Source organism: Amphiprion ocellaris, chromosome 5 (assembly GCF_022539595.1).
Source record: "Amphiprion ocellaris isolate individual 3 ecotype Okinawa chromosome 5, ASM2253959v1, whole genome shotgun sequence".
NCBI classification, from domain to species: Eukaryota; Metazoa; Chordata; class Actinopteri; family Pomacentridae; genus Amphiprion; species Amphiprion ocellaris.
Genome location: NC_072770.1, coordinates 21727392 through 21747026, shown reverse-complemented (window position 1 = coordinate 21747026; position 19635 = coordinate 21727392). Strand labels below are relative to the sequence as shown.

At 40.1% G+C, this 19635-nt stretch overlaps 1 protein-coding gene across 2 annotated transcripts in view; it reads left to right on the top strand.

Moving 5' to 3' along the window:
* The window catches only part of LOC111565892 (MICOS complex subunit mic25a-like), a 65767-nt gene extending 48228 nt beyond the window's left edge, over window positions 1–17539 (top strand). For both annotated transcript variants that reach the window (XM_035946414.2, XM_023266198.3), the window contains 2 exons: window positions 1977–2112; window positions 17223–17539. In XM_035946414.2, coding sequence (XP_035802307.1) covers window positions 1977–2112; window positions 17223–17246 — 160 coding nt within the window. In that variant the 3' untranslated portion in view covers window positions 17247–17539. The remainder of the gene's footprint in view (window positions 1–1976; window positions 2113–17222) is intronic.
* Window positions 17540–19635: the final 2096 nt, after the last annotated feature.

The window sequence follows — 19635 nt, the reverse complement described above, 5'->3', positions numbered from 1 at the left end:
CCGATCGTCACATAACTCCACAGTTCCTTGGCGGAGTAATAAACAAATTGACACCGAGAGGAAAGTCGCCCTGCACATGCTGACTATACAACATACAGCTGTAAGCCAGCTTCTCAACTATGAATATAATCCAAACTAAATATGGTTCCAGACTCACCAATGAGCTCCAAATGTGTTTGAGAACAACCCTGACACCATTCAGACCACAATTCAGAATACTGGCAGCTCAGTTCTCCCATTAAGCAGCAGGGGTATAAGGGGAGTGATATAAGACAGAAAAAAATGTAAAAGTGTTCAACTGTTTAAATTTTTTTGAGATTTAGGTATGGTTAAAGATATATATAAGTTGGTTCAGGTTGTTCAGTCATTATTTTTAGATGTACAGTTATATCGAAAGTTATTTATTAATAAATGTTGTCAAAATGTTTTTGAACCGTACTGAATCTATTTGATTTGATGGTCAGTTATTGATTACATGCAGACACTAATAAAACTACCAGGTTACATCAACATATATTACACTAATTTAAGTTAGATATTAAGATTTTCTGGACCTTTGCTTTAATACATTTTCTCTGATTGAACCTCTTTGAATTTTAGTTGAATACCCCTGTGCTAAACAGTATGTTGGCCCTCTTTTTGAACACAAAAAAACCCCCAAAGACAGAACAGTCCACCAGCTTACAATAATAGGCACACTCTGCAAGAAAGAGTTTTCTTTTCCACTGAAGCACGTGTTTAATAAACATGTTAAATGTATATATATTCCCTTCTTTCTTGAATCTGTTTGCTCACGCAAAAGGAAATGCGACTAATATAGATTAAAAATGAATGATATGTAATCATGAATAATCAAAAATGAATCCACAGCAACCATGTGATTAATCTGATTAAAAAGTTTAATCGTTTGACAGCACCAGTTTTTTTTTTTTTTTTTTTAAAAAGGTTAAATTTGTAACTGTTTGATAAGAAATGGGATCATGAACATGCTACTGAAATTCTGTTTTAAAAAATAGGAAGGCAGATCATTAAATATTCATATATAATGATTTTGTTGTTGAGATCCATAAAATCCTTCGCTGTGTCTCCCTGCTTCTCCGTCCTGCTTCTTACATTTATTGAACCACTCTAGCGCTGCTTTCCTATCAAGCTGCAAAAATCATACCTGCGCCTGTTTAAAAGTTCAGGAAGGCTGTCGCCATCGGCAGCTGAGGTCGCCCTGTGCCTCTTAATTTTGTAATTCTGGTAACTTGTTCATTGCAGATCTGAAAGTTGTCAGTTACACATGAGACACTAGTTTTGTCACTTGTGACTCGGCACAAGGAGTTTTGTTCAGCACAACTGGCAGTTTATGTAGCTGTTCAGAAATAGGGTTTAGGAGTGCTACTCTCACCTGTACTTTTGATCGTTGATTAGTGAGTGCAGGATTTTCATTTTGAGTTCTTTTATAAGGTGAATGAGTCAGAAGTCCACCTTTTGTTATTATTAATTTCTTTCATTTGAATTGCATCCACCGCCCGCCTATCATTCCTTTTGTTTGGCCTGTTTATATTCTTTTTGTTTGTCACAAAAACTTACTTCTCATTAAAATCACAATCAACTTGGGTTCAACTGCAACCATCTGGTTGTTTATTTGTTACCTCCTTTTCCCTTAGCGAGCTGGGTCGTAACAATCTGTTTTGTGAAATGCATTTTTGAAAGACAAACACAAAGTTAGAGAACAAACAGATCTCTGCATGTGACAACAAATGAACAGTAGGGAGTAATATTGAGCTTTTTTTTGTCAGCATGTATGTCAATGCAGAATGACTGATACAGGCCTACTGGTGGTAACACCTGGAACAAGATATACAAGAGAAGCGCCTTTGAAATACAAAATGAGGCAGAAATGTACAACATGGTGATGGTAGCCAATACAGTATCTGAAGACATTCCCATCGCACCGACTGAGCCTTCTTCCAATCCTCTGTTTCTAGGCCCCGGCAGACGGCATCTTTGTGCACTGAGCTGCAGGCCAAGGTGCTTCAGTGCTACAGAGAAAATCCACAGCAGACTCTGCAGTGCTCCAGTCTGGCCAAACAGTACATGACCTGTGTCCAGCAAGCAAAGAAGGTAAGAGAGGGTTACATACTGTGTGTGGGTGTGGGAGCATGAGAAAATAAAGATCATCAGCTTATCAGCCTGAGTATCTTTTTGAATGTTAAATCGTTTATGTGGGTGTATTGAATGGTTATATGTGTGAATGTGTGTGACAGATGACATAATGCTACTTTCAATTAATTTTCCTCTGCTGTAGTTTATTCTTCACTTCATATTCCCTTTGAGTTACACACTCGGCCAAAAAAAAATGCAGTGCCTCCCTTTCTTTTAAAGATTTTTCAAAATTTTCTTTTAAATGTATTCTCTTTTTTTTTTTTTTTAAGAAGGCAAGCCATAAGAATAGCAGTGAATTAGACAGACCTGGAAGAAGCCTGACAGTGACACTGACAATGGAACAAAGGAGTTTAGAGACAAAGAAACCTTTCAATCCCCATATCAAATCAGTTCACTTCAGAGAATTGTAATCTACATGTTGGTTACTTTGACACTTCAAATGGGAAGTTAAATCAATGAGACATGCTTATTGAGCGGATTTATAAGTCACCAGGAGCGCGCTGTGTTTTGGAACTTTCTGATAGGAAGATTACACCATTATTAGTGAATTAAAATCAGTTTAGGCATTCAGCGCTTTGAAATGCATTCTCCTTTCTGCTGATGCTTTTGCAAATAGTAGTGAGACGCTACGCTTATCTACAAAGTGCTTATTTTACCCAATTTCTCCATCAAAAAACAATAATGAATGGGGCAATTTGCACATTGTTATCATGACAAAAATGCACTGATAGGGCTCCAAAGTAGATAAAAGGCAGAAAACAACAATTGGTGATTTTGGCAGTTTAAAATGTCGATAAAAGCAAGGCAAAGGCTCACAATAAAAGCAATCAGTCTTTTTAAACCGGTTCAAAAGAACCATTTGCCAGTGGGATGGGGCTCTTTGGGGAAAACAGTGTGATATGTGTTTGTACATGAGTCCATTTTTTTGTAAGCATGTGTTATATAAATTCAGACTGGAAGCGTTTGTGTTTTAAAGAATAGACAGTATGGTGGAGTAAAGGCAAGCTGTTTTTCACTGCTTTAAAGCACGTGTTTCATTCAGATTCAATCAGGCATATCTTTGACAGAGTGAGTGTGAATGAGAGTCAAAGAATAAAAAAGTGGGAGAAAACACTGAAGTGGCAGAAGGAGTGAGTAAAAGGTGAAATGAATGAAAAAGAAACCTTCCGCTTGTATGAAACACATCAACAATATACTCATCCCTCTGCAGGTGAGAGTATTGTGGGTAGTGGGGATGAGAACCTCCAGTCTTCTAAAGAAAAAAAATCAGAATTTTTGCCCTGGTAGAAAAAAAGTGAATTTGACTGATGTTGATAAATGCAATCGAGGTTCTTTTACAATGGTAGCCAAATGTTACGGTGCCCTTGGAATGTCATAAGAACCTTGGCCTGCGTGATAAAACGGTCATAGCAGTGATAGACACAATTGTTAGATAGTTTTTTCCTTTATTGCGCTGAATGTAAGCCATAACAAACAAAAACAAAGTGCCAACTCGCAGTGATTCCCTGAGTTCTGACAGATTTTATTTTGGGAGTTGCATGGAGCCGGGTCAAGGTCTCCTTTCAGCGATATCCAATCCTGGCTAACCACTCTGAACCTTCACCTTCTCATAATGCGCTAGCATCGCTGTAGTCGTTTTCATGTGCGCCCGGCTTTTACTTACTGTCTTTATATGATTTGTTGATTATATTCCGGCAAAAAAAGACTACAATGTTTTATTGTGATTTAATTCTCAGCTATATTGTCCGGCCTTACGAGAACCAAAACTTCAGGACCATTTTGATAAGAGAAATGAGAAAATGTTATTTTATTTATTTTCAGTGGTATTGAAGGTACTAAACAAAATGCAGTTGTCAAAGGTAGTTTACCGGAGATTATGATTTTTTTCAGTATGTTGTTGGTAGGTGGAGGTGAAGCTACACGTCCACTGCGATTTGTGGGGGGTAAGAAAAAAAATGCACCTCAATAGTCATGTGTGGAGATATTTCATGTTTGACTCGATGATCAGGGACCAGGTAGAAACAACTAAAAGTCAGAATGAAAATGGTTTCATATGTACAACAACCAGAGGAAACACCTTAAACTTATCTAAATGTCTCAGAGACATCTAGAGAATTCAAGGTGAGAGAATTTCAAATGTTAGTTTATACTTATGCCATGCTGTCACAGTCACATCCTGAAGTGTTACTGTCAAAAACTCACCACAGTCCTCACAAGAAAACTGGATGAATGAGTTTCATAAAACAGTATTGTTTTAAGACTTGAAGTCTACAGTCCATAATTTTTTGCAATGCTAAAATGTTCTCATGTATTTATTACATGTTGGCTATTTATTATTTGCATCCTTTTTTCATAAATCCAGCAGGTGGGCACTGCAGTAGAAATGTAAAAGCAACCACAAAAGAGATGATTGTTTTATTTTCTTAGTGCAATTTAAAAAAAAAAAAAAAACAGTAATGTCTTTTATTGCTTTAAGGCTTCATCCCAGTTGTTTCAAATTAAAGACTTAATGTTGAAATACTTGCTGTGGTATTGAATTTGGTATTAGAAATCGCACAATTTCAGTTGTTTTTGTACCAACTACCAAATTGTTGTTATTGTAACACCTACTGTGCTCTGTGGTAGATGGAAGAATAATTTTTGTAGACTTCTTTCTGGGCAGGCCAAAATTTTGACTCTCTTGAAACTAACTTCACATGTTAAAAATCCCAGAGTCTGTCTACTTTAAAGTCGCGTGATACTAAGCTGTTGACTTTTTCAAATTTCACATGGCAGCTATTGCTCTTTGGGAAAAAACAATTTTGATCCAGGACATTTTATCACTGACATCTTCTCTGTCTAACCTTTCTTTATGGGGATAATCTAGCAGAGATAAAATCTTTCTTTTTAAGAGTGGCCTGCACCAGTCTTTTGACGATGGTTGGTTTTCACATTGACCTTTAAGACTTCTGAAGGGCTCTGTCCCAATCTCAGACGTTAAAAAACGTATAAATATTTCTAGATTTAGGTTATAAATGTGTAAATGTGAAAGATCCCATATTTAAGTGGCGGCAAACTATCTCCATTTAATATAATATCCTATGTCATATCCTTTCCTGCTTTATTCCTCTCTTATCCACCAATCTCGTGTATTAGCTGCTCATCCTTAGATCTTTTATGCAGCTGTCACTATTGATCCATTCCTTCCCTCCACGCTTCTCACATTAAAACATCTTTCACTGAACACTTTGTCACATTAACCAGTGCATTTGCTCTGCACTGCTGACCGTGGAGCTCACTCACATTTTATCTAAGTTTGGCTGTGTATGTTTTCTTCATCTCAGACCTACTGCTGTGTTTGTCGAACACATAAGTTCCTAGAAAGATACTTTCTCAAGACATAAGTACTGCATATTTTATACAGGCAACAAATCACCAATTTTTCCAATTAAGTAAGTGAACTCTGACAAGCAATTCTAGTATTCTTCTGTAGTTCTTCTCCAAGGGTACTTTAAAACTTCTTGCTGCTGTAATTTAATTGCATCCATATTATATAACTATCTCGTCTTTAGAGTATCTTTAGTACCGCTGGCATGGATTGAGCAGGATCATGTATAACGTAATGAGAGTAGACGGATGGTGTCAGTGAAGTAGAATGCAATAAGGAAATGAAAGTCAAATCAAAAGAGTTTTGATCTAGTTTTCCCCAAGGGTGCACATGAAGAGGGGTTGTGAACAGAGAGGCATACGATAAAGATAAAGGAACAGGTGCATCCCATCCATCCATTATCTATACACTGCTTAATTCTCATTAGGGTCACGGGGAGGCTGGAGTCTATCCCAGCTGACTCAGGGTGAAGGCAGAGGACCCTCTGGACAGGTCGCCAGTCTATTACAGACCACACATAGAGAGACAAACAAGCACATATTTTTGCATGTTTTTGGACGGTGGGAGGAAGCCGGAGTACGAGGAGAAAACCCACACATGCACAGGGAGAACTTGCAAACAGAAAGATCCCAGGGCAAGGCTGGGATGCGAACCGGGGATCTTCTAAATGCAAGGCAACAGTGCTAACCACCAAGTCACTGTGCAGCCTGCAGGTCCATCCCAGTTTTATAAAATATTAGAATGATAATAATTTACTTAAGTTCACTAATTTATCTGTTTATCACCAATGTCAGCGGTGAAACATCGCTGATGGTCCAACTTTGTTCCTACTTCTCAGGGTCATAAATCAGCAAAATCTGTACAGGTAAGATACATATTTATCGTTATCACTGCCTTATTTGCTTGGCAGCTTCATAGCTTTGCAGAACAGAGCGCTTGGACTCGAGTTTCACTCTGAAAAGTTTTGGTATTTGCTGCAGGTGGTTTCAGGGTCAACAGGGAGCAGTATGCACTGCAGGTTTAGTCTTGAGAGAGAACGCTAGATCATATTTCATTATGAAATATAATGCTCTATAGATCCCAGAGGAAATATTTTGTTACGGTTGAGACTGTTAATAATGAGGTGCCTGCGTGCTTGTTCCAGAAGTGGAGCAGAAGGTTTGATCTTTTTTGTCAAGTAGGTAATTTAATTCACTAGGCATTTGCTCATACACGGTATGAAAATTAACAAAGTAAATGTGACGTATTTTGGAAAGTTTGGGCAGACATACATGCTCTTCATAGTTTAGTAGTTTTTAAAAGACCATTTCTGCCCTCCACCGCAGTAATACACCAGCATACTTTTAAGATGCACTTAACAGACAGAAAGAGGTCATTTCTGTTTAAACTAACAGCAAAATAAACTGGCTGTTCATGAGCAGATAAAATAGCTAGAAAAGGCATACAACATTTTGGATGCAATAATTTTTCAGCTTTGTACAACAATAACATGACTACTCAATAGACAGCAAAGCTTTTAGCCTGGTGAAAACCTCCCGACAGCTTAAAAGCTCTGCTCTTTTGTTATCTGTTTGTGCTTGTAAGGATTTTCTAAAGCAGATGTATTCTTCCCTGTGATTAAAGCAAGAATGCTGTATTTTTCTGACAAATTAATCTTAGTCTGCAGTTGATACTTTATGGTTCAGACTTTTCTTGAACATAGTTATCTTTTTCTCTTGGGTCTCTTTTTGTACTTGCAGCTCGATGCCTATTGAATACCATGTCTCTGGCTTAAACTCTTTCCCTCATAGTTTGGTGGTATTTTCTGTACTTCTGTCAGTTCATCACAGTGAGGACTGACTCATATGACATTCCAAGAGCATTCATGTAGGCTCTGCCATATATCTGCTCCTCTCCGAGAAGACTGCCTATGTTTGTCAATCAATCTGCCAATGACAGCAGCCTGCTTATCTGTCTGTTTTTCTGCCAGAGTCTTGATCTGAACATCACTAGAATATCTATCTCACTTTTTCCGTCTCCTGCTTGAAGTCCACCCAACTCACTATCTGCAGTGGCACAGCCTTCCTTATATGTCACTCAGAGGTTCTTTTATGTTTTATGATTCATGCATGCACACACATACACATTTTTTCACACATTCTGCCCTCTGCCATCCGTTAAAGACAGTTGGTTCAAGATATGGCCTTTCACCTCCTCTTGGCTATCACTCCCCTGTCTCCTCTCCCGTCAGTGTCTCTGCTTGGGCCATTGTCATGCATATGGTAGCTTGTGTGTATCTGTGTGTATGTGTGAGGAATTCAGGGTAAATGTCAGCTCACCAAGGCCCTACGTTATCATGACGCTCAATAGGTTTTGTGTCTTTTCGGTGTGACATTAGACACTATCTCTTATTTTGTCACTACTGTATAAGATCATTTTCATTGGAAGTTTTTATACTCTGGGCATCCATGGGCTCAAATGTGTGTGTCTGTGTGTGTGAATGTAATCCTGTGACAGTCTGTGAGTGTACCTTTTACCTTTTCATCATCTATTCTCTCTTTCAACATCCTTCTCAGTGAAACAAAACACAGCCGTCCTCAAAGTCATATTCAAGAGCAAACGTTTTTCAAACCGGCACTTACAGTAAGTGTCGCCCGTCCTCCTCCACAATACTCCAAGTCTCCAGTGCCGACCATGTGCAGAATGCTAATGCTATTGCTGTACTATTTAATATCGTCAGCAGGGGCTAACAGTATCAGAGCGCCATACTTTCCACTGCATCCCACATACTTAACCCACTTGAACCCGTCGGTGTCCTGACAGTGGTATTTGTCTACTCTGATGTGTGAGTCTGTGCTGGTCCCTGAGATGCCTGCTGAAGTGCCACTCTGTTTCTGCCTTGATTGAGGCTTATGGAGCATTGCTTTAACAAAAAATTATGCGCAACAGATGCTTTTGTGTATGGAGACTATTTTCTAAGGTAATCCCAAAAGCTGTCTTTTTATTGCTTTTAAAAAGCATTTGAATTTTGCGTCAGCATTTCTAAGAGGTAAAAAATAAACATGGGGGATGTGCCAGAGCAATGGAAAAATCGAAATACCTTTTAATGTGTTACAGCCCAGTCAACCATCACTTACTGAAATATAAATAGATCAAATCAGCACTGCTCTGACACTGTGTTTGCAGCTGGAGCTGATGTGGGCAATTACTGAGAAAGGTTTTAATGAAAATAGACTTGGAGAGAAGAATAATCTTAAGCTATTTGCAGTGCTATGTGTGCTTCCATTTGGCTTCAACATGTAGTTCATACCATAGTAACAGTAGAATGGGTTATGACTGAGTAGGAGATGGTTTACTGAGGGGACACTAGAGGTCATGTGTTTGAGTTGGAAAATTTCACACTGTCAAAGTGTGAATATTTTGACTGATGTTCACTCCTTTAAGGATTTGTTCAAAGGCTTGATTTAGGAGTTACAGGAAAAAAAAAGGTGGTGACTAAAGTGTTGGAATATTTACTGTAACTCAGAGTGAATTTTTAAAATTGATTTTAATTTATTATTTTTCTACATTTATAGATTAAAAACAAAAAATAATCAAAAGAGAAATGTATTGGTTTAATCAATCAAAAAATCTTTCCAGTTAGGTTTGCTGTTGAGTTAATGAGCTAATGAGCTAATGATTGAATGCCAGAATACATCAAAATACACCAGTTAATTCGCTCCAAAGAAGTTAATAGAAACACATCTGTGTATTGCCGTAAGAAGATCGCATTAAAACCTACATCCTGAATGGATGCAGTGAACAGAGAAAAAGAAGCCCAGTACGAAGCAAGTTGTTTGCTAAGTGTTAAAAAACCTTCAAGAAGAAGAAAAAAGTAGCAATTTTGTGTGTGTATGTGTGAGTGTTTTTTTTTCTTCTTTTTTTTCCATTTCCATAACTTTTTCTATTCAAAATGTTCATAAAAAAGATTAGGGAAACATGGCTACTCAGTTGGTCTTTAATATCAGTCAAGTATTAAATGTGTCTGAGATCACATCTTCTCAACTTTAGATCCTCATGGAGCTGTATTTATAGAGGATCAAGAAAATAGGATTTCAAGGAGAACAATGTTGACTGTATACGTGTATCTGTGAACATGATAGAAAATAACCAGGAGTTTGGAGTGCGTGGGCTTTCAGATGGATCTTGCTGTGTTCACGCTGCATTGTCTTTTATTTTTTCTATTATTTTTCTCTCCATAAGTTATGCCACGTGAGTGTTTATGTGCTGCATCCCTCTGTATGTGCGTTACTGTCTGCAGAGCTGTTCCCCTCCTCCTCCAAACATTTCAGTTGACATTTTCCACATCAGCCACTTTTAACTACGAATTCACTTATTTTCCAAGGAGCTGTCCATTTCTAAATGTAGTGTCAGCAGCATCTTAAGCACCTCTCAGACAACATTCAGTCCTAACAAAATGTTTAGACCTCCATTGGCCATAAAAAGAACTGAATGGCTTTAGTAATGGCAGACTGTTTTGCTCTCCTATTTTTCCGTCTTTCTGCTACAGCAAATTCCAGCAACAAAAAAATCAAGACGTCTCATTCAGGCCCATTCAGTTTGTCCAGGTGAAGAAGTTGATTGATAGGAAGTGAAGAAATTCTGCCATCTCTAGCTAAAAAAAAAAAGAGAGATGGGTCTTTGTAGCTGAGATGAAAGAGGAAGGTGCCCGTCAATAGGAGAGTGGATGGAGACTGATGAAAGAGAAGAAAACTAGGTAGAAAGAGGCTTAGGAGTGGCTGTCAGTGAGGAAGGGTTAATAGAAAACTGTAAGAGAGATACACAAGGAATGAGTGGATGATGGAAGGAATGTTGAGAGGGTGAATAAAGAAGAGAGGTTCTGTCGGTGGGGATGGCAGAGAGTGTTGAAATGGGAAGAAAGGAAGAGGGGAGAGAGGACAGAGCTCTGTCAGTCACTGTAGTGAGAGAGAAGGGACTAAGACAATGTTTTAGGAATGTAAAATAAAACGCAAATAAGGAAATAATAAAAATGTGTGTGTTTGTGTGCATGGCTATCAGTAGTAGCAGGTGGTGAGCCCCACTGTGAGCCTTGGCCTGCCTGCTAACTCTAATCTGATAACACAACCACTCTATTCAGCAGCAGTCTGCTCCTGCACAGATATTCACACACATGCAACCGTGCACATACACAAACCCCATCAGTTTTATACACTGTAATATCCCCGGTATTAATATCCTTTTATGGAATACTACCACACGTTAATTACAGCTCTTTTTTGCACTGACATTCTTGCACTGCACATCTCTGCACTTTTAAACTTTATTTTTATTTTTATTTTTTCTGTTAAAAAATTTTGCCACCCTTGTATATATTGTAAATAAAGCTGCTGTAACAATGTAAATTTCCCCTGGAGTGGGGAGAAATAAAGAACTTTATCTTATCTTATCTTATCTTATCTCTTGTGTGATTGCTGCGTTTACATGCATCTGTGTGTGTGTTGTGTGTGTGTGTGTGGTGTGTGGTGTGTGTGTGTGTGTGTGCATGTGTGTGTGTGTGTGTGTGTGTGAACATTGTACGGTCATAAACGCATGCTAGTGCACATATTTCTCTCTTTCCCTCCCTTCATTCTACCTCTCCTTCACATCCATCTTCTAAAGGCGGCCACCTAGTGCAGGCACAGGCCACCATGAAGATTAGCTGTTCTCTCTTATGTCCCTCCACCTGCCATCTCTCTCTCCCCAATCTATATACCCCTCCATCAGCATCCAGCTAAATAGCTCATCCATGCTGCTACACTCCACTGGCTGCCATCACCAACATGTGATGGATTCCCTCTAGTCAGGTCTGAGCTGCCATGTGTCTTACTTCATTTGGGTTAAGATAAGGAGGGGGGGTAAATTGTGACAAAGGAGAGTTGGTGCATGAAGACTGGGTTGTTCTTTTACTCTGTGAATGGAACTGTCGTTATCATTTCCTACCTCATTTAGGAAATCATTGAAGACACAAGACATCATCAAGATGTCACAGAAATTCAAATACTGTGTGAAATGATTGTTGGTGTGACCAATTTTGAATATTTTATTTATTAATTTTTTTTTTTATCAAGGAGCTTGTTTCTTTTCTTAATGGTTTTTAATGAAAAGACTCTTGTAGGGATGCCCCCAGCAATTGACCTTGAAGCTCTGATTATTTGCTCTGAGCAAAGTTGTCTTCAGGGTCATTGTGTGCAATTGTGAGTCACAATACAAAAAATAAATTGTCTTTGTTCAGCTGTTATATTTACTGAGAATATCACAATGATTATACTGTTGTGGGCTTTTGAGGCTTGTTTAGTAAATGGTCAATAAAAATAAAGCCTGACTCCTATCTTCACGTATTGATTAATTCTTTTTGTTCCATATTCAAAAAAACAAAAAACAAAAAACTATATGAATATTTTTTTAGTGGTATTTAACATGCCACTTACTTTTTGAAAAATAAAATTATATTGCATTTTATGAAAACCATTTGAAATGTCCAAAATTGTTGTTACTTTTGCATTATATATATTCATACTATCATGACTTTTTGCTAAATTGTAGAGGTGACTGAATCTGCTACATTTAGTTTGTGCAAGATGGGATCAATAAGTTCTGAGTTTGCACCTATGAGAAGCAGAAACTGTACCTGATTCAGATTTGGTGACCATCCCCATCGAAGAATCTCCTTGTGCAGCTATACGTCGCAACCAGCGCTACTGCAATGCTTGGAACACTGTATCAACCACCATCTGCAACACATGCTGGATCTCGTCCACTGCGTCAGAGCTCTTCAACGTAATTTTCATTTTAGGGAGCAGGAAGAAGACACAGAGAGCCAAATCTGGTGCGTCGGGCAGATGATGGTGTTGGTGCAGCCAACAAACTTGCATGTTTTCAACATTCTGTGGGCAGCCCCGTTGGTATGATGACACTCAGTTTCCTTCACACAGTTCAGGTCGTTTGAGCCAAGTGTTTTCCGAGAGGCACCCTACGAAGTTACAGTAGAACCCGCCATTGACAGTCTGACTCTTGAGGATGAATTCATGGTGAACAACCCTGTAGATGCTGATAAAAAGGACAAGCGTGTTCTTGATGTAATCCTTACCTGATGGTTCTTAGGTCTTGGAGACTGCAGGCTGCTCCACTGCGAGGACGGCTGTTTAGTCTCTGTGTCGTATCTGTAGACCCGAATTCTTCTCACCGGTGATGATACTCAATATGAAGGTTTGGTCCACCTGAGCCTGTTGGTGGAGATCCTTGCAGACTTGCAGGCCCAGATATTGAGCGCTCAACATTGAGTGGAATCTTGACTCATGAGAGCTGCTACTAAAACCTGTGACACGCCCATGGCAGCACCTTGCTCGAAAGGAATAGACTGGACTTTTTGATGGCGCCTCATAACTGTATCTTCATGTTTGATGGCTAATGATTTGCAGACAACATGTTGTCATCTGCTTGTAACTCAACGTAACTAACCGACAGCTGACTAATGACGTCTCTGATTGTGAGGAAGCTACCAAAATTATCAGTTGAATCTGGAGCTCTACTCAACTTTATGAAGTTTCAGCTCATTGTAAAGCTGTCTGGTCTGTAAATTTGTTGTTTTAGTTCACTCTCACTGCTGTCATAACAAAATTGTTTGCTGCTTTCAGAAAAAAAACCCTCTATAAGCCACCGTACACAACCTTCCCAGCCCCAAATGACAGACTGACACAGTTAACATGTAGCTGGTGAGAATGGTGAAGCACTTTGCACCTACAGAGCCATTTCCCTGAGGAGTTAGTGGAGACCAACAATGGAGCTAAAAGAGAGGGAATATTGGTCTTAGATTTGTCAGGTGGCCTTAAACGCAACTCCAAATGAATGATAACGTTGCTCTTTAACTGCCGTATCAGTTTCAGGATCTCAACTTGTGTTTGTGCTGCTACCTCAGAAACTCAGTGTTTGCGTGTTTCAGTGGTTCTGTTCATGTAACCAACCAGCTGACTAACTGACTAAGAGGCTTCCTCGACTGACTAATTGACTGCCTGGCTGTCATGCTGACTGTGTAATCAGTGAATGACTGTGTGTTTATAAAGCAGTCATAGCCACGGTGACTGTCTGATTGACAGTCCTGCCTGGCAACTGTGTCCGTCCCTCCAGAGAGCCGCAGAGAACTGAGTGCTGTTAGCACTGAGCAGAGAAGACAGTTATTGATTTTCTACTTGTCTATTATTTTTGTTTTTCGCAGAGAAAAGACAAGTGAGCGAGACGCCTGTGTGCTTGCATGTGTGTGTCTCTTTACATTTGCTGCAGCTGTATTTGCATGTGTCTGCTGTGTGTGTGTGTCGCCCATTAGCTCATAACTGTAGAAGTGTGAACATGCCCAGCTTGTGCACACTGTTGCTTCTCTGCTGTAGCCGTCCAGAGTTGATTCCCAGCCAACGAACACAACAATCTACCCACCGCTCACACTGCTCACTAATTGGATGGAGACTGGCAGGTGGAAGAAAACATGTTTGTGTGTCTCGCGTGAGGCAGTGTTTTTTTGTGTAATAAATCTAATCTGACCAGACCTTTTTCCAGTGATAATGAAATAAATTTGTTGGCAACTTTGCACTTTTGCACCAACATAGTGTAAAAATTTCTTCCAGCTCATAAATATATTGAAAACGCAAAAATAACACATTATGGTTTGATCTCACCAACTTCTAAGGTTTAGATTTGACATAGTAGTGAGTGAATCTGTTCAATAGCCTTAGATATGCATACATAAAACAGCATTCTGTCTTTCATGAGGGTAGGATTCTTGCAGAGCAGTTGTATTGGAGTATTAGTTCCTGCTTGGTGTATCTAAATAAATTGGCAGCTGAGAGTATTTCTAAAATTCAGAGCAGACCTTGAGCTAGAATATTTGGCTGCCCTCCCTGTCCAAGGTGTTGTGCATAAGAAGCTTTTCCTGTCTTTAAATTATCCAAGTGTGGATGGCAGCAGTCCAAATTTGGACCTGGGGCACCAAATTGAACTGTGCGTACTGTGGGAGGTGCCAGGGGTCAGTTTGAAATTCAGGAACTACTTCATGCACTATGCATTAGGCATAATGTTCCATCGCGCTGCCGTGTATGAGCGTGGCAATACCAACACCCCTGTTGCCTCACACTCCCACACGCACGCACGCACACACACACACGTACACACACACACACACACACACACACACACATACACACACACACACACGTACACACACACGCACATATAGACACACAACACATGCTTAAACTCCTGCAGACATAAACAACCACTGTCACACGCACAGTGAGTTTTCATGCACTCATGCAGACACACACTGTCCCCCTTTATATCTCAGGACGTGAGTGGAACAGTAAAACTAAATCCCCTTGTCACATTTGCCGCTCATCTCCAATTCAAAGGCACAGGCTGCGATGCCCTGGGATGCACTTGGCAAGTGAACAGCTAACCTGCCCGCCAGCATATCTGCCTGCCAGGCGAGCACAGAGGTAGTTAGCATGCCAACTAGCCCACCCAGCAACCACAAGCTAATGCTTCACTAACCCTGTGTTGCCCTGTGCTCCTCCTGAGGCTGTGTGTTTGTGTTATGTGTATTGACACAAGAGGGGTTTAGTTGTACCCTATAGTCAGCTGGCTTTCTAAAACATAATCAGCTCGAAGTGTGACACTACATCGACATAAAAAGGCAAAACTTAATAGTCTTATCTCATTTTATAACCCTGCCAAGTCACTTGGGAAGTATTTTGATACAAAAAAATCTGCAAGGATGCTCTAAAGGAGCTATTGTTTTATCTCCTTTTAATCTGTGCAGTTTTGTTCCAAAATGAGGTATCCTTAAATAATTAGGGATAGTGTGCAAGGGGACCTTATGCTCTTTAATTTATTTGGCAACTACTGAGTGCAGTAGCTCGAGAATATTTTTCTGCTTCTATGTGGATTTTTTGTGTGTGTGTTTGGAAATAAACTTCACCATCTGGTACTAAAAGTAAGAATCCAATAAGAAACCAATCCAAGGTGTCTACTGAGCCATCAGAACAATCTGCTTTCATCACATTTGAATGCAATTTTTTTTTGCGTGTTTTCTGTTTTCACTTTGGTGACAACAGCCGTGTGTCACACAGAGACTGCAATGCAACTGTTTGGTGATTTAAGTGCTTCAGTTTGACTTTTAAATTCTTTGCAAAGGTCAGATTGATCGTATTAATACTTTCATCCAGAAGCAGTTGATATGCAGCAGATACTCGAAGATGAACAAACAAGCAGAGCAAAGCTGACGTCATCAAAATGTTGAACAGAGCAAAGTGAGAACTACAAAGAATGTAGATAATAGTCTAGTCGGAGATGAAGCTTAGTGAAAGGAAATCTTAAAATTAGTCCTGATTTATTGTCAGCAGTCCATTGATGTCATAAATCTAATTTAAGTAAGTATATAATACCTGCATTAAATGTGCAAAAAATTTCAACTGTAAAAAATCTCAATTGTGTAGTATACTGATTCCTCCAGCCGTTGCATAAAACACAGATACACACCAACACACACCCCCTCAGCTTTTCTTCTCCACACTGCAGCCTCTGCAGTACCTGCAGCTGAAGTGCTTCGTCTCAAAAGTCAAGGGTTATTTTTTCAGGCAGACATGTTTGTTAGAATTGTTACTTAGTCTGTTGCAGTTGCACAGCTATTCCACAAAAAGAAAAAAAGAAAACCTCTCTCTGGTCAGTTTATAAGAGTGGCCAAAATATGTCAAGTGTAGGTCTATCATACCAATAAACCACTTCAGACCTTCCCTGCAGTTACTAGGATTCACTGGATTAGAACTGTAGTGTGTGTAAGTGTCTGTCTACGTGTGTCTATGTATGTGTAACTATGTGTGTGTGTGCACTTGCATGGCCATCTTTGTGAGGAACACTTTGAGTTTTAGACCTTGGGAGAGAGGATATTTTCAGAAAGTAAGGACATTTTTTGCCAGTGTTGCATGTGTGTGTCTTGTCCAGTTCCTTAGCGGTTGTTTTTCTTTCCATGTAGTTCAACGATTGCATCAGCTACAGCTGAAAAGCCTCCACACAGAGTTGAGCCTTTCTATTAGAGCCACCACAAACACATTTAATACACTATAGTTCCTCTGTGTACCTCAGTGTGTATGTTTCATGCGTATTTCCGTCTCTTTCAGTCAAAGATGTGAACCAGTTTGTTGACTGAATGCTTGAATGATTAAAACTGTTGTGCCAGTCGATGTCAGAAACCTTGCCATTTTAAATTATATTTGATTCTTCTTTATGTATAGTAAGTTCCTGACAAATGAGCTTTGTCTCCAGGTTAGGAGGATAATATCCAGCAGTCAGAGAAAGCTGCAAGAACATAAAAGACAGCTATGTAAGCTCATACCACACTAGTGAGTTTCTAACTGGCAGAGAAAAGCTCGAAGTTAAGTTTCAAAGTTTCAGGAAAATAGGAGGAATACTCAGCCTCCCAGTGGTGACATTTAGGTATTTAGGTGTCATACTTTCTTGGTTCTGTGGCGATGTGCAGTGTCACTGTTTGGCTGCTGTGTTTACATATGAGTGCCTGGATTAGCCATGGTACATCCTGGTTTCTCTGAGTTTCCCCTTGGGTTCTTGTAATTTAAATTTACAATTTGACAGTTTCTCTTCTTCTCTCCCCTCCCCCTTCCTTATCTGTCTCCTGTTATAGAGCGCTCTGACGAATCACGGCTGAGAAACCCACAGAAAGCAGGAGTGAGTGGAGAAGAGGAGAAGAAGTGAAGAAACAGAGAGCATGTCAAAGCCGTCCATTTTTTCGCCCTCTCTGTCCTTCTCTTATCCATCCATCCATTTATTTAGCCACTGAATAACCCCCTCCTCTTTTCCATTCGCCATCCTTCTTGGTTTTTGAGTGTATTATCTTGACTCGTCACTCTAGAGTGTACAATGTGTTGATTTATTGTCAAGTTGTGCCAGCACACCCCTGCCGTCGCTGAAATAAATCCCAGTGATCCAGTGGTGATGAGACTGCGGGTTGTGTGTCTTTGTGTGTTTATGTGTGTGTGTGCGTAGCGTGGTGGCGGATGGCTGTCTCTTGTCACGGCACGCTAATAATGCTTCCACTACTGAAAATGGGGTCGTGTGCACCCTTCTGACAATGCTGTGCAGGCCCAGGGGCTTGATTGTGTGCCGTGCTCATGGTTTCATTAAGAGAGAGAAGGAAGAGGAGAGTGAAGGAAATGAGGGATAAATGAAGTGGAGGACAGATGAATAGTGAATTGTGCATTATTAATATGTGCATGTATGTGTGTCTTTTTTTTTTTTCTTTCTCGTATACTGAACCCGTGCGTGTCGTCATATATAGGTGCTTGTGTGAACGCAACACACCGGACAGGGCACATATTGTCCCTGCTAGCTGTGTTTCCATGGTGACAGCAGGGGTTTGTGCTAGCAGCAAGGTGTGGAGGAACCTTCCAGATAACCCTGAAGGTCAGCACACTGAGCTACAGCTCACAGCACTACCCTGCACCTGTGTGTGTGTGTGTGTGTGTGTGTGTGAAAGTGAGGAACTCAGTCAAGATGCATTTCCACTTATATGTGGACATGGTTGGCCACCCTCAGAATGACAGAGGCTTGTTATCGTGCACACACAAACACACACAGACCCACATAGCGGACATATACAGAATATTAATAGACTTATAATGTACCCGTATGCTTGTTTCTGGATAGTTGCGGTCAATGTAGCGGAGTGTTTTTGTTAATGATAGCTGTGAGGAGTGATCTATTGATCACAGTTTGACTCCTATTTGCCACCATGGCATCGATCGTGACATAACAGGCGCTGTGCCGCTGACCAATCCATACGATATGTGCTCCGTTATAGAAATCTAGTAAAGTGAAACGGTGCGATCAGCGAAATGATAAAGAAATGGATCCTGGTTTGTGTGACGTCTGTCGGTCCCGTTTTGTCTGTGAGTCAGTGGAAAGCCTCCGACTCCAGCTGCACTTCGTCACCAGGGATTAGGCAGCTCTAACCCAACAGACATGAAACGCATATTACCTATATTAAAGTCAGCACCATATTAGAGGTTTCAGCCAGTGACTCTCATATCCCTTCTCTCTCCCTGACATTTCTTTACAAATACCAGCCTCTATTCACTCTGTTATTGCCTTCTCCCATTCAACAATTCTCTGATTAAACAAGCTCCTGAAAAGCCTGGGCACTGCTATCTGCCATTTGGCTTTTATTAGAAAACCCACCCCCTTTAATTAAATTGGTTGAATTACAGAAATATCAGGGATATTTTGGCAATATATTGGATAAGAGAGCACAAAGGGTGAAAAAAATGGAAGAATGGGTTTTATCAGATGTTTTGAATGTGGTTTGGCAGTGAAATGAGATAAACACAATCTCGATAGCCGGGTGATGTTTGTTTTTTTTTAAGGAAGTGAGGTTTGTTCCATCTGAATGAGTCTCATTATCAAATATACGTCACCGCTGAAACTCTTTTTTTTTTACCGATTTGCCTTAGAGACTCGATTTATTTTTCACTCCTTCATTCTCCTCCAGCTCTATTTCAACCCCACACCTTCGGAGCCATGCCTTTTCTTTTCCCGCCCTATAACTGTGGAAGGATGTGGGATTGAGGTTGCCGTGGAAACCAGGCCAGCTTTGATTGGGGTAGACAGCTGCATGGTGCAAGGTTAGAAGATGGCTGCTCATGCCTCACAATGCGCCACTATTGATTTCCAGTCTTTGACAATTACTGGAACCAGTTGGGTAGGATGAGTTGCATGAGCAGTAATTGTCTTGCTTTTTCCACCTACGTAAGTGCATGTGTTTGTCTGTAAAGCAATACTTTGAGCTGTTACCGTAGCTTTAACCTCTCAGACATCCTGTAGTTCGGGTTGGAGACAAGTTTGACAGTCAGCTGCATTGTCTAATATATGTTTTAGCAGCTCTGCACTCTCCTTTGTTCCGTTCTTGAAATGCTGTTTGTCGGCTGTTCTTTCTCATAGAGCTGAAGGGGTGTCAGCAAATGAGAGACGGTGTCAGACCTTGGCAAACTGCTGCCCTTTGTAAAGACTTAATGGGGATCAATTCAAGTAAAGTTAGACGC